Genomic DNA, 13,386 nt, shown 5'->3' on the forward strand with positions numbered 1-13,386 from the left:
CATCCGTCGTCCTGACATTGGCCATTGAATAAAATCTGTGCCTGTGTGCGTTGTACAATTGTGTATATGTGATATGCAAGAGTGTAAAGGTGTATGTGTGCGTCCCTAGCAGTCTGTTTTTGTTTTTGTTTTCTTAAGTGTTACGGGTCGGGGGCGACGTGGGAGACAGATCACTCTAGTTTTAAAGCAGCAGGGCTCAGGGAGGAGTTACCAGAGGCAGGATAGAGATCTGTGCCCGAAGCAGGGGTCGGGGCCTCTGTGCTGAAACCGGCTCGCTGGTTTGCACGGGAATTCCGTTGGGCGTTCACTCGTTCTTTTACAGCCCAACTCAGCTTCTCCAGACTGCGACGTTGGGAGCGGACGGGCGGGCCTCAGAGGACCCTCCTTTTCGTTCTGGGCGCTCAAAGCGCGCGGGACTCCGCACGCACAGGCGTGTAGGTTCTCGGCTCCGCCACGGTGGGCACGCCTTGCCCCCCTCCACGAACTTGAGCCCTGGACCTCTGCACGTCTTGGCGCTCAGGCCCGCGGAGGGCCGGATCCATGCGGGCAGCACCCAGGGTCGTCTCGGAGGAGGAAGAGACTCCCAAGTGCGCGATGTCGCGGCCTCTCCGGGCTGTTTGCTCTCCTGGGGAAGAGGGTGTGTGGCGGGGGAAGGAAGAGGATGTTTGTTTATAGATCGGCTCCGGTTTCTTCCCGCGTTAGGACCGCGTAGACAGTGCCCGATCGCCAGAGGGCTGCAGTTTGAGGCACCCGCGCAAGGAGGCGACGGCCTAGCTTCTCCTAGGGTTCCTGTTTGGTGTTGGTGGGTCGCGTGTGCCCGTCTTTTTCCTTTCTGGGGCTTTTCCCCTTACATTGGCAAAGAGGTGGGTAGGATTAGCCTCTTCAGCCTCAAGAAACTGGTTTAAAATTTCTCCTGCTAGAGGCGAAAGGCGATTCTCGGAGCACGTGGGAGGCTCCCGAGGTCCCGGCTCCAGCCCTTGCAGGCGTGGTGCGCGCGGGGCCGCGGGCGGGGTCGCCGGGAGGGTGCGAGGCCGGTGCCGGCACCGGGCGGGGGAGTGCCGGAGCCGCGTTCCCGCTCCAGCCGGGGTTCAAAGATTAGAAAAACAGGTGTTACGTCGCCATGCTAATTCACTCTCTCGGTAAACGCGGCTCAGACAGTTGTGTGCGGAGGACTTAGTGAGGGGGCCGTCACCACTTGGCCGTGCATTCACTTTGTTTATTAAAGGACACATTCCCAGTTCATCGACTACTGAGCTTCACTGGGACACTGGAGCGGCCCTCCTGGCCCCCACCCCCAGGACGTCGCCTTTGGTGTGAAGACTTCCGTACTCATCTTGCTGCTGAAGGCAAAACACTACATTTCTTCGGCGCAAAACGCACCCTGTAATGGGAGGCGTGCACTGCCTGATCCCCCAGAGTCCCTGCGACGGCCAAGGGTTTCAGACCGCAGCAAAGCGCCAACACACCTGCACGTTGTTTGAAGTAGAGATAGGATTTACAGTAACCGCCGACTTAAGTGACATCCTTTCCAGAACAGTCGGAATAGAAAACTGCTTTTTACCCCTGAAGTGTCATTGCTTCGCCTGGCCGCTCCATATTACCCCTAAGTTCTGTCCAGGTTGGGGGCGGGGAAAGTGGGGAGAAAGAAGGATCTCAAGGAAGGTTCTTTCAACCTTTCCAAACAACCGCCCCCCACTCTTTTTTTTGTAGGCGTCAATTTGATCTCATCTGGTCTTTCTGCAATCTTGTGTATAAGGGAGCCACAGTACATCTCTCTCTCTATTCCTACTCATCTCTTGTTAAGAGTGCGTTACTTGGTGGTTGAACCGCCCAGAGCCGGGTCTCTAAGTGGCTACAGCCTCTGGGGAAATGACTCCTCCTTCTAGATTAGAGCCCATTTGCTGGATTCCAGTTTTGGAACACCTACCACATCTCGATATTTAGTTCTTTTTCAAAAAAGTTTTTTTTTTCCTGTCCAGAACGTTCACCACCCCCTCCTGCCAGGGGTTTCCCAGATGTGTAAGTACCCCAGGACGCCCCCATTGTCGTTCTTCGAGCTTACTGCCATCGGGCGGCAAGGAGGTGGCAGATGTGTGTATTTTTGAACAACCACTCAAAGTTGTTCCGAATATCAGCAAGATGACACACACCCCTCCTCAGAGTATATGTTTTCTGGGAGGCAATCAGCGCCACCAACGAGAAGACGAGTGCAACATGACTGGTGTTCTCACTCTTTTACCGCTGATGAAACAACTGCCTCCGAGTCGACCTCCAAGAGCAGAATCGTAGTCACCAGCAGCACCAAAACCAAGCAGGGAATCGCATCTGTAGGGAGTGATTCGCAAGCAGCAATAATTGTCTTCCGGGACGAGTGAACTTCTTCCCGTCGCTGTTTCCTATCCTCAGATGACAGGGAAGGCGATTCAAATGAGAGGTTCTCTTAAATACAACTTGTCAGCAATAGTACTTACAAGCGTTTGTTTAAAAGCCTCCTGTAAGGGATCGTAAATGCTGTAGATTCATTCGTGCAGACTGTATCCCTTCTGTAAGGAATATTCATGTTGGACTTTTGTTTCCTGAAACAAAACCCAACAAAAACTCTTCGTTCACGTTTAAGATAACGGATTACTGTGAGATACTCTATATCAACGACTCTAACTCTATTTTGGCCTGAAATGAAACCTCTTTTCCCCTAGTGTCCCCTATCTGCTCCCCATAGGAAAACTCCGTGACCGAGCTTTCTCCCGTGAACAAATCAGCCCCTAGATTCGACCCATTTCCAAAAAGACGCTCCTTTTGGGGGTTAATTTAAAGACGGGTGTATTTATCCTCTCTGGCGACGACTTCGGTGTCGCCGTGGTTTCAGAGAAATGCGAAAAAGAAAATATAACCCAAAGAAAATACAACCCACCGGCCCAGTGCACGCTGTGGGCCCCGCGACTTGCCCGCGGGAAGGGAGCGGCCGCTTGGTCGGCCTTTGGGCGAACATCGCCCGCAGCCTGGGCTACTCCTGCCTCGCCTGCCGGGCGACTCAGTCCCCGGGCCCGACCTTTGCGGCCAGGGGCCGCTGCCCACCGCTTTGGGGAGCCCCGAGCACTGCGGGGCCGGCGCTCGGGGCTGAGTGCACAGACACTCAACCCCCGGGATCGCGGGGAGCGCGGGTCCTGCACGTCTCCCTCAAGGCCCGGGAGGCCGAAAGCAGGAGCTGCTAGCCGGGCAGCGCAGACACCGGTGCCCCCGGCTCGTGAGGAGCGCTGCGCGCGCGGGTAGCAAGACAGAGAGCCGGGAGCAGGGGTGCGCGGGGGAGAGGCGCGGGGCGTGCACGCGTCATTCAGCTCGGTCGGCCAATGAGCGCCGCGCCCCGGGACGCACCGGGCCAATCAGAAGCGAGGAAGTTTGTGAGTGGCATTAGGGCAGGGCGGGAGAGAGGGAAGCCGGGAGTGAAGTTGAAGCTAAACCCCGTAAGCCATTAAGAAGTTAGGGGGGCGTTTTCGGCTTCCAGTCAGGAATAATACTGGCTTCGTAGCAACTACCGAGGAGGAGGATTCTAAAACCACCTCACCCGTCCCAAAGCCCGCATCCCCCTCCTTCTGCCACGCACCCCTCCCCCAATTCATGACCAAGAAAAGAAGAAAGAGCCAGGGCACGCTCTTCTCTCTGCGGGTGGGAAGCAGAGAGGCCCGCGGAGAGGCTTAGTTGGACGGTAGGCATGAGTACTATTAAGAGGTGGGCGCCTCCGCACGCTTTGCTGCCAGCGGGGACTGAAGGTAGGTGAAGCGGAACACGCCCTGTGCCCGCCCATCGGCGCCCGCAGCTCTACGGCGGAGGGGGAGAGGCCGGGCGCCTCCCGCCCCCCGGTGCCTGCGAGGGGCTGTCGCGAATGTGCCACCTGTTAACCTGGCGCAGCCGTGCCCGGCGTGTTGCCGCCCCTGCTGGGCAGGGAGAGCGGTGGGTCGCCTCCTCGGCAGTCCTGAGGGACTTTATGTGTAAGTGCTACATTTTGAGGAATCCCCGAGACTTGAGACCCAAGTTAGAGAGCCACAAGTTCCGGACCTGCCAAAGTGGGGGGACGGAAAGGTGTCCGAGCGCTGTGGAGGAATTGCGATTTGCGGAAACCTGCCTTCCTGGGACTTGCGCCTGGCCTGGGCGGGGGCACGGGGACCGGCGGCTGAGGGGCTCCTAAGGGTCTTGCAAAATCTGCGTTTTGATGTTTGGGCAATTAATTTCCCAGGGGGCTGGAGAATGTGTCTGACGGGGGTGAGAGAATGGGAGCGTTATTTGCAGGGGACTCAGTCTCGCTGCTGATTTCTCCAAATCTTAACCAACCAACCAACCAAAACACTGGGCCCGGCGAGGAAAGCTGAGGCGCGCTGAGGCCCTTCCCGGCCATTTTTCAGAATTGGGGCGAGCGCGCGAGTGATTGTGGAGCCGCAGATCTCTTACGGTCTGATGCTGTTGTCTTCACAGTGGCCTGAAAGAGTTGTCCGGCATTCCTGTTCTTCCCAAAGCGGCTCGGAGCCACCCCAAGGACCGCGGGACTGAAAGCAAACGTCGGAGATTATTATGTCGATTTCCCGAGAACCGGGGTTCGCAGCACGGAACCGAAGAAAAGGCTAGCTCCTCGGAGGTCCCGCCGGCATTTGATACCCAGCGACTCCTAGGATTGCCCAGATCGCCTGCGGTGGAGCAGCAACTTTCCTCTACTCGAATCCCATATTTTTAAAGAGAAAATTTTCTGTTCTCCGCGTTGGTCTTTCACTGCCATCAAAACACTGAAGCAAAGACTTCAGTCTTGTCATGCAAAGTATGCTTTATATTTTTGCCAAATATGATCTCTAATTGAAAGTTTATTTTTGGTTTTGGATGAATCTGTGGAACTTATGTTGTAAGAAGAAAGGGGGAACGAGACACGATGAAAGAGAAGTCCAAAAATGCTGCCCGGACTAGGAGGGAGAAGGAAAACAGTGAATTTTATGAACTGGCCAAATTACTGCCTTTGCCCTCGGCTATCACCTCGCAGCTGGACAAAGCATCCATAATCAGGCTCACCACCAGCTATCTCAAAATGAGAGTAGTGTTCCCAGAAGGTAAGTGACTTTGCCCAGATGGAATTTCAAAGGCAGAAGGGGCACGGGATCTGCCAGTGAATGAGCCTACGCCACTGGGCAGAGAAGTACATTCATACTTACACACACTCTCTACGAAGGGAAGTTTAGCATGGCTACTTAACTAAGGACCTCTCTGCATTTAGAATTTCTGTTGCCTTTCCGTGGCTCTTTCTACTTCCCCATTAATACTTTCACTTCAGTCCATCAGATATGTTTGATTGGGAAGCAGCTCAACAGTGCTTTTGTCAACACTTAGATACTGAGCTCAGTTGAAAGTACTACTAATCCAAAGATGACTTTCTTTTTTTATTCCTCTTGTTAGAATTGTATCTAGCAGAGAGCAGGAACATCTCTAACTTCTTGTATTTTTGTTATGTCTAGATACACCCATGTACATGGAGCTAGCTAAGGCAGATAATAATTTCTCTATACGTCAGTAATCCTGCAGATGAGGAGCAGGCATATTCATGAACAAATATGTCCTGAATTTACCCAGTCTCTTGACTGCTTCTAGCAAATTTATTCTGAGTTGTTGAGATGTTCACAGATTCTGAAACTAACTCTGGGACTTGGTGATTTGCAACACTGGGCTTGATATTTTCTCTAAGATATAAGATTGTATTAAGATCGCTAGCCCGCTTAGAAAATATCTTCTAGGTGGTAGGTTGGCAAATGGATCCCTGGGAAAATTGTCTCATAAGGCCTAGAAGTTAGAATAGCTGAGCTTTTGACATGGTTTAAAATGTGTATTTAGATTATCAAGATTCATTGTGTGAGGACACAGTAGCCTTGATAGAACACTGTCCTGTATAAAACCATTTATACTCCCTAGGGGAAGGACTCTTCTATTTCCCCATCCTTTCCTTTACCCACATTCAAATAACACATAAACAGATTTTTTAAACTATTTTAGATATGTCTTTGCTGGGAGAGGAGGATTTGGAAATGTAGAGAATACTAAACAAACAAAAATTCAAGAGAAGGAACCCTGTGTACTTACAAACCAGAACTTCTTATGTGACAAAGAGAGGTTTATGTTATTGTTGATTTTGGATGTTCGGAGTTTGTTGTTTTCTTTTAAGGAAATGAGGGGGGGGGAATAATCATTATTGGTCTTTGAGTTTCACTTTGCTTCATCTTGACTAAAAGTTATTATCTGAATCAGAATCTTGCAAAACATGCCCCCAGATTAGTCAGGGGCACTAAAGGAAAACTTTCAAATTATAGTTCGGTTTTACCCCAAAACTATAAACAGTAGTATGGTCATTTTGTCTTAAAGCAGTTCCTTGAACAATCTCATCTGAGGCTCGAAACCACAGGAAGAGAGGAATCAAAACCTAACATACCTGAAAAGTTTTTAAAAAGAGAAGGAAAAAAAGGAGGGGGAACATATATTAAAAACCATATTTCCCATTCAAACTGTGCTGAGAATTGCTGGTGGGAAAATTACTATTATGCTACATTGCCTTCTGTTTAAAAAAGAGATCTCGTTGTCTTTATACTGTCAGCGCCTACTTTATAAAAATAAAGCTATTGCGAACTCCGCTGGCCGCTCTGTTCCTAACAGGATTATTAGCAGTGATTTGTCAGCCCCTGCAGTCTCAGTGGGCTCCCTTTCTGCGTGATTTCTAGCGGGTCTCGTCAATTATCGGTGCCGATGTCGCTCGCTGTTTGATCAGAAGAAGCATATGGTGCTGCTTGTGAGGCTGCGAGTAATCGCGGAGGAAGAGAATAGAGGGTCGGCTTCCCCGGCGGGCACAGAGAGGGACAGAGCGCCCGGGGAGTCGCCAGGCCAGGGCCTCGTTTGTGTCGTGCAGACCCCGGGCAGGCGCGGCCGGAGGGAATCGGGCTGGTTCTCGTTGTTTTGGTTTTGTTTTAAAGAGAGCAAAATTTCTTGTTTAATTAAGTGCTAACCCCACAAATTATAAATTGCGTGATAAATAAATAGGAAAAGTAAACTCTCTTAGCCAACCTCTCGTTATTTTTAAAAAGAGCACCGGTGAAGACTCCGGCTGGAATCCCCTTGGTGGCCAGGCCGGTCCCCTGTGGCTACTTTAAAGGCGACTGTGCTTTCTGCAGCCCCACTCACCTTCCTTGGGAGCTCTGGGCCCGGGGCCCCTCCTTCCTCTCCCTTCTTCTGTGGATGCGTGTGGGTTTATGGGGAGGAGGGGATGGACGATGTGTGAACTCTGGGCACATCATTTATTTCCCCAGCTACTGTTGAGCTCATAACTCACCCGTAGCCTCCACCGGGTGAGTTAGACAGGGTCATCCGGACAGCTGGTTCCTAGGGATGAGGTTTTAATTTTGAGGATAGATTAGCTTCAAAAGTCCAAAACCCCAGACACAGCCCTTTAAAATATTAAGGGACAACAGCAACAAACAGTAAAACCAACAGCTTTCAAAAGGAGTGAAATAATCACAAGCCCGCAGAACCAAGCACAACCTGCAGAGGGTGCGAAATTTGGGTTCAGCTGTTGACTGAGGGCAGGAGGGGGGACAAGAGTGGGTCCATGGCAGCGGGGGAAACTGAGCACTTTATTTGGGGGTAAACTTTTTTAGTGCTGAGAAATGGGAAAGAATTTGTTTGAAATGAAGTTCATTTTCATATGTCTTAACACCATCTTAGCACATAGTAGGTCTTCAGTAAAATTTTAAGGGTGGGATGAAAGTAGCTATTTCATCATGGTAAGCCTGCTATCATATGTAACATGGACTAAACAAGGTATATAATCTAAAATACTTCTAAATCTGGTGACATCTTAGTTACAGGCACAAAAATGACTGTAAAACTCCACTGTTTTTGCTCATATTACATTTTATTTTTAATACCCTGTAATTCTAAAAGACCTAAAACAGAAATCTTTCCATACTTATATGTGAAAAAAATTTAAAATCCTTAATTTTCTCCCCCCTCATTTGCTGAATACAGTTTCCCCCCCGCCCCAGGATAGCAGATTCCTTGTCTGGGAGCAAACTTCAGCTTTTATTTATCTGAGTAGATAAAATTGAGCTGTTGAGGGAAAAATGAGAGAGAGAGAGAGGGAACAGATGAATGGGCTATGGGTGCTCGGAATAATTAAGAATAAAGCATTAGATTGGAGATTTCATAGTAAAAACAAAAATTCTGGTACAATTGCTGTCATTAGAAATCATTAGAACTGCATATCTCCCAAGTGGTAACATATTCTATTCTAAAATAGCCTTGCAAGGAAAAAATTGGCACATCTAGATATGTATGTCTTTAGTGTTATCAAAACCAAAAAGGCAGGATAAAAAAAGAGATGATGTGACTTTATTTGTATGCAAAAAAGGATAAATTCAACTAAAAATATACATTTGTTATTTAGATATAATATAGTTTTGACTGGGGGCGTAGTGGCTTGCAGAATAACCTTTGAAAGGATCAGATGTTTTCAAATCTATGGCCATTCAGAATCTTGGTAACATCACTACTATTTCATTGTCAAGGTGTCTTGGGAAAATAAAAATAATCACAGAGTTGAAATTAGTAGCTGTGTAGGAAAGAGAGTTTCTACAAAGGCTGGAAGGACAAGGATGGTTAAACAAACCTCCACAGACACTTTCTGTAATAGTCACCTCAAGATTGAAATCTTTAATCGCCTTATATTTTTTTGAGGCCAAGAACTGAAAGGGAAAAAGAGGTCCCATTTCCCACGTGGATGGGTGATTTAAAGCTGTTTTTCTTGCTGCTTGGGGAAATGATTGAGCATTAGGTTTCCATGTTTATTTTCTTACAGAAGTTTTTCTCATTTAAACGCCTTCAAGCACAATTTACGCTCCACGCTGGTTTTCTCTCTTTAATTCCAGTTTTGGTGTTGACTTAAAATGTAGAGTGCAGAACTAAACTCCGTGCAGAGCATTTGCAAGGCAGATTTATGTGCTAGAAATTATAGATCAGATCAACGGAAAAAGTACTTTTTTTGAAAAGGGAATGATCACCAATAAAACCAATAACAACAACAACAGCAACGAAACTACAGAAACAGGGTATGATAAGATATGGCAGGGTACAATCACCCGTCTGAAGCTAAAATCAGGTTAAACTTCCAGAGGACAAATCCGATTTCTAGGGGAGTTATTTTTCAATTCTGGGGAGATCCTGGCAGCGTCCAGCTTTTGCTGTTACAAACGTGGACACAGAATTCGAACCTATGGATTCTCTCCCCATTTCTCTATCTATCTGTCGGCTCAGGTATTTCTCAAGAGAATGAGGTTTAGACCCAACTAAAACCTTATGATTTTAGCTGTTCACCCAGTGCCAGTCTCTGATCCACGGGATTTTAAATTTTTCGTGGGGACGGGGAATCCTCAATTATTTCGCAGTGGGCCTGCGAATCAGAAAACACTAAAACAGTGTCTGAAAATTGAGGAGCAAAGCTTCTTCCTAGGGTAGCGCCCTCGGGCAGGCGGCTCCTGCGCGGAGTCACTCGACCTCGGTGGCTCGGACCCGCCCAGGGACAGCGACCTCGTCGAAGCTCCCGCCGCGCCTCCCGCAGGGCCCGCAGCACGCAGAGGGGAGAAGCATGGAGGCCGCGGCCGGCCGGCCAGGTGGGCGCCGTGCGGCCCATTCTCTCCACGCGGTGGTGGCCCGCGACCCGCCCGCCTTCCCCCGCGGGGCCGCAGCCGAGGGTGAGCCTGCTCGCGGCCTCCTCACGGTGTCTCGTCACTCCCTGCGCGCGCCCAGGTCTCTGCCCTCCCGGGCCGCGAGGGCCTCTGCGCCCGTGCGCCCGCCGTCCCTCGTGCTGCGCGGGCCACGGCCCCGAGGCCCGGTCCTCGTCTAAAACTTAAGCCAAGATCCCTCCCGAGGGGCCGCCGTGCGTCTGTCGAGTCCCGACCGCCTCGTGGAACAAAAGCGGGATAGGCCCGCGCCGCTGGGCAGACCCGTCCGCCTCGCCCGCGCCGGCCTTCGGACGCCCCGCCAGGCTACCCTCGAAGGCCCGGAGTCTTGAGTAGACACCGCCTGACGCTCTCAGCCGCCTCGCAGCACTACCGTCAACCCCTCATGCGTGTTCGTCCCACGGGTTAGTTGGGACCTGGCCGAACCTTGCCTGTCCCTCGTTCCTGCAGTTCCTGTTCTCTCGGGCCTAGGCCCCGCCCGGGAAGCCCTAGCTTCGGGGCCGGAGCACCACGAGGGCGCAGAGAGAGAGTCAGCGCTGCGACCGTCGGTCTCCACCCCAAATTCACACTAACTTCAGTGGATCCCCCGCCTGCCCCCTCCCCGGCGCGGCTGGAGGGGGGTGTCTCAGAGGCAGGCGGGGGAGGGCAGGGTACACACGCACGGTGGGGGCCAGGCCGCAGCACGGGATAAAGCCCGGCCCCGCGCGGCCACCGACGCCCTCGGAAGGTCGGCCACACCCGCCAGGTGGCCCAGAAGGCCGCGCCGGCCGTCCAAGGTAGGCGTGGGTGCGCCTCGGTGCGCGAAGCGGCCTCCTGCCCAGTGACCGCTCCAGGCGCTCGGCCTCGGCTAAGCGCGGCCGACCTTCCCCAAGGAGCCCAGCCACCGAGGCTCCCGGATCCCTAACACGAAGGCCGCTTGCTTGTGGGCGGGGAGGTTTGGACAGTGAGCTCTCAGTGAGGACGCGCAGGCCCTGTGAAAAAACCAGGTGGCTGAGACAAGTCCCCCCGCCCCCCGAAGTTAGGAGCGCGGTCTCGGAGGGCTTTGCCCGTGTCAGTCACCAAGTTGTCGCCAGGTTCATGGGACAGCTCCCCCAGCAACCCCATACTGGCTAAAGGGCACATCGCGATCCATCCAAGAGAAGGTTCCCAGGAACGACAACAAGGAGGACACCTTTCTGTTCACGTATAGTGTTTATTTATTAAAGGAGGAAAAAAAAAAAAGAACAGTAGAACAAGCTCTCCTCCTCCTCTTCCTGTCTGAGTGAAGGAGGCAATGATGCCAGGTCTGTAATCTACATTTTGTCAAGGGTATGAAATTCATTCCGAAGGAAAAGCTCGATCAATTTATTTTTGCTGCTTGCAATAACACAGCTGGATGATGCTTTGAGCTCACGCTAGACTGGGGCTCATCATTCATTCGCCAAGAACGGGCCTAAATTGTGCCTGTGGGATTAGGTCAATTTTAGTGGATCTACTTCGCCTCATTTGGTTACTAATTGGTTTCTTGTTTTATAAATCGAAATCTCATTTTCAGGAAATTACAAAACCCGTGCAGTCAGTCCATTGAGGTAATCCTTGGGTCAGGGGGTATTTAAATGGAAATGGCTCAACCGAGCACTGAGGGTAAAGCAACAGTGAAACTTCGCCCGGGGTTTCACGTGAAATGTGAGCTAGCCCTTTAGATCCATGATAGATACATCCCTTCTGATACTACTTATGTAAAAATGATAAACCAGACTTTAAGGGAAGAGGGGGGCGGGGAGAAGCAAAATTTATCTGCTAAGGTTAATGTGGCATATCTTGGAAATCTTCCAAAATAGATTATGTTTTCTTTTGTCTTTGGCCACTTTAGCTGGGAAAAATCCTTTCGTCTAAAACCCGATTTAGTTATCGCCTCCCTCCCAGAGCTCCTTTTCTCCTTTGCAAAACCCCGTTCTCTCGGCCTCACCGAATTACAAGAGAATCTTTAGATCTTGTTCCCCCTGTAATCCTGCCGCAAAGGGAGTTGGTTTCCTCCTCATTTTAAACAGACAATCAAAGGATTTGCGAATTTTCTGCGGTAGGTCAAGTGCAGAAACGAAATCTCAGCTTACCCCCCTCGCCAACTGAAATGGGGTGCGGGAGCGCGTCACTGCAGGCAGAAGGTGAGGGGGTCCAGGGAGAGGGGTCTCTAGCCCACTGCGGGCTTTTCGGGAGGTGAAACCCATGAGCAGGACTTCGAAGGTTCCTGGGCAGGCTGACTGGAGAGCTCAGCCCTGATATTAGGTCAGGAAAGCTCGGCAGGTAGACGAGGGCAGCCAGTCCCTTATAAAACATTAACCCAGGCATAACCGTGTGACGGAGCTTTCAACCGGGAACAGAAGAGAAGGCGATGCTCGGTGAAAGCAAAAGGTTCCTTAAAAGGTGTGGTAGTGGGGGTGTGTGTGAGGGCGGGGTACAGGAAAGGGCGACGGAGGCCCCTGTCACCCTGCGCCCGGCCCGGCTGCTTATTAACCTGCCGGTAAGTCTTATTTTTCCCTCGTAGGCGCCTACTAATGAGGCCGCAGCCCGAGACCACAACCAGCCAAGGCTGGCGCCGGGAGTTCGGAACCAGTACTTAACCCTGAGCCCAGCTCGGGGGATTTTCAGATGATTCGGGTCGGGAGGCGGCTCCCCGGCGTCCCCAGCCGCTGTGGGGGAACCTTCATAATTTTAGAATAAAGACCTGTGTTGGCTGCAGGCGCAGGCTTCGCACTCTTCCGGGAGCTGAGGAAGACGGGATTCCAGACACAAGGCGGCCGCGACCAGCTCCCTGCACGCCCGAGCGCCCGGCCCCTCGCCCCAGCGAAGCTTTGGGCTTTCAGGCCTCGGCTGGGCCCGCGGCGTCCAAGGGTCAGCGCCATGCTGGTCCCGGGCTCTCCCAGCAAGATCCTTTCCCCTTTCCCCGTGCGGCCTCCCCGGCTAACCCCTCCCCCCACTTCTTCTGGGTGTGTAGGTGTGATCCGGGATGAAAACATGAACAGGTCGTGCCAGAAACCAAGGAGGATAGCTTGACTGAGACGGGAGGAGCGAAGGGAAGGTGACAAGGCGAAGGGGTGTGTACAGGCGGCTGTGGCGGAGGACCTCCCGCACGGTCCAGGAGGACCACAGGGATCCGGGCAGTGGAGTCACTCTGGGGAGGAAAACTGGGGCGGGCTAACGAATCAGGAGGGGTTGCCGAGACGCGAGGGAGGGAGAGGAGTCCGGGCGAGGGGGTGGGGGGCGGGGAACATCAGTGTTTGCAGAGCTGTGGGGAGATCGTTAGATTTATTTAAATGTGCAAACACCCAGAAAGACCCGATTCGAGCTTAAGGGGCGCTCACGGTTACTCGTTACCAGGGTTTTGATCGCTAGCTTCGGAAGCAGCTCCTGGCCAACACATTTCAGGAGTCCAACTCCATGTTTTATTCTGAAAGATCCGCCTCCACCCCCATATTACAATGCGAGTGTTTGTCATTGGGTGCTTCATAGTGATTTGTCCCGTAATGCAGTAAATCAGTAAATCACCCCCCCCCCATTTTTTGTCACGTTTAACCTTGTTTAATCGTGTAAGCACAAAAGAATTTAACTACCTAGTTACACTAATTTCAGCAGCAACATTGTTAAAAGATATTTCCCA

At 51.5% G+C, this 13,386-nt stretch overlaps 1 protein-coding gene across 1 annotated transcript in view; it reads left to right on the top strand.

Moving 5' to 3' along the window:
* The first annotated feature begins 3,905 nt into the window (after positions 1–3,905).
* The window catches only part of SIM1 (SIM bHLH transcription factor 1), a 67,220-nt gene continuing 57,739 nt past the window's right edge, over positions 3,906–13,386 (top strand). Inside the window, exons 1-2 of the mRNA XM_007117669.4 lie at positions 3,906–3,986; positions 4,468–5,087. Of these exons, the coding sequence (XP_007117731.1) occupies positions 4,913–5,087 (175 nt within the window). The 5' untranslated portion in view covers positions 3,906–3,986; positions 4,468–4,912. The remainder of the gene's footprint in view (positions 3,987–4,467; positions 5,088–13,386) is intronic.

Source organism: Physeter macrocephalus, chromosome 10, assembly GCF_002837175.3.
Source record: "Physeter macrocephalus isolate SW-GA chromosome 10, ASM283717v5, whole genome shotgun sequence".
Lineage (NCBI taxonomy): Eukaryota > Metazoa > Chordata > Mammalia > Artiodactyla > Physeteridae > Physeter > Physeter macrocephalus.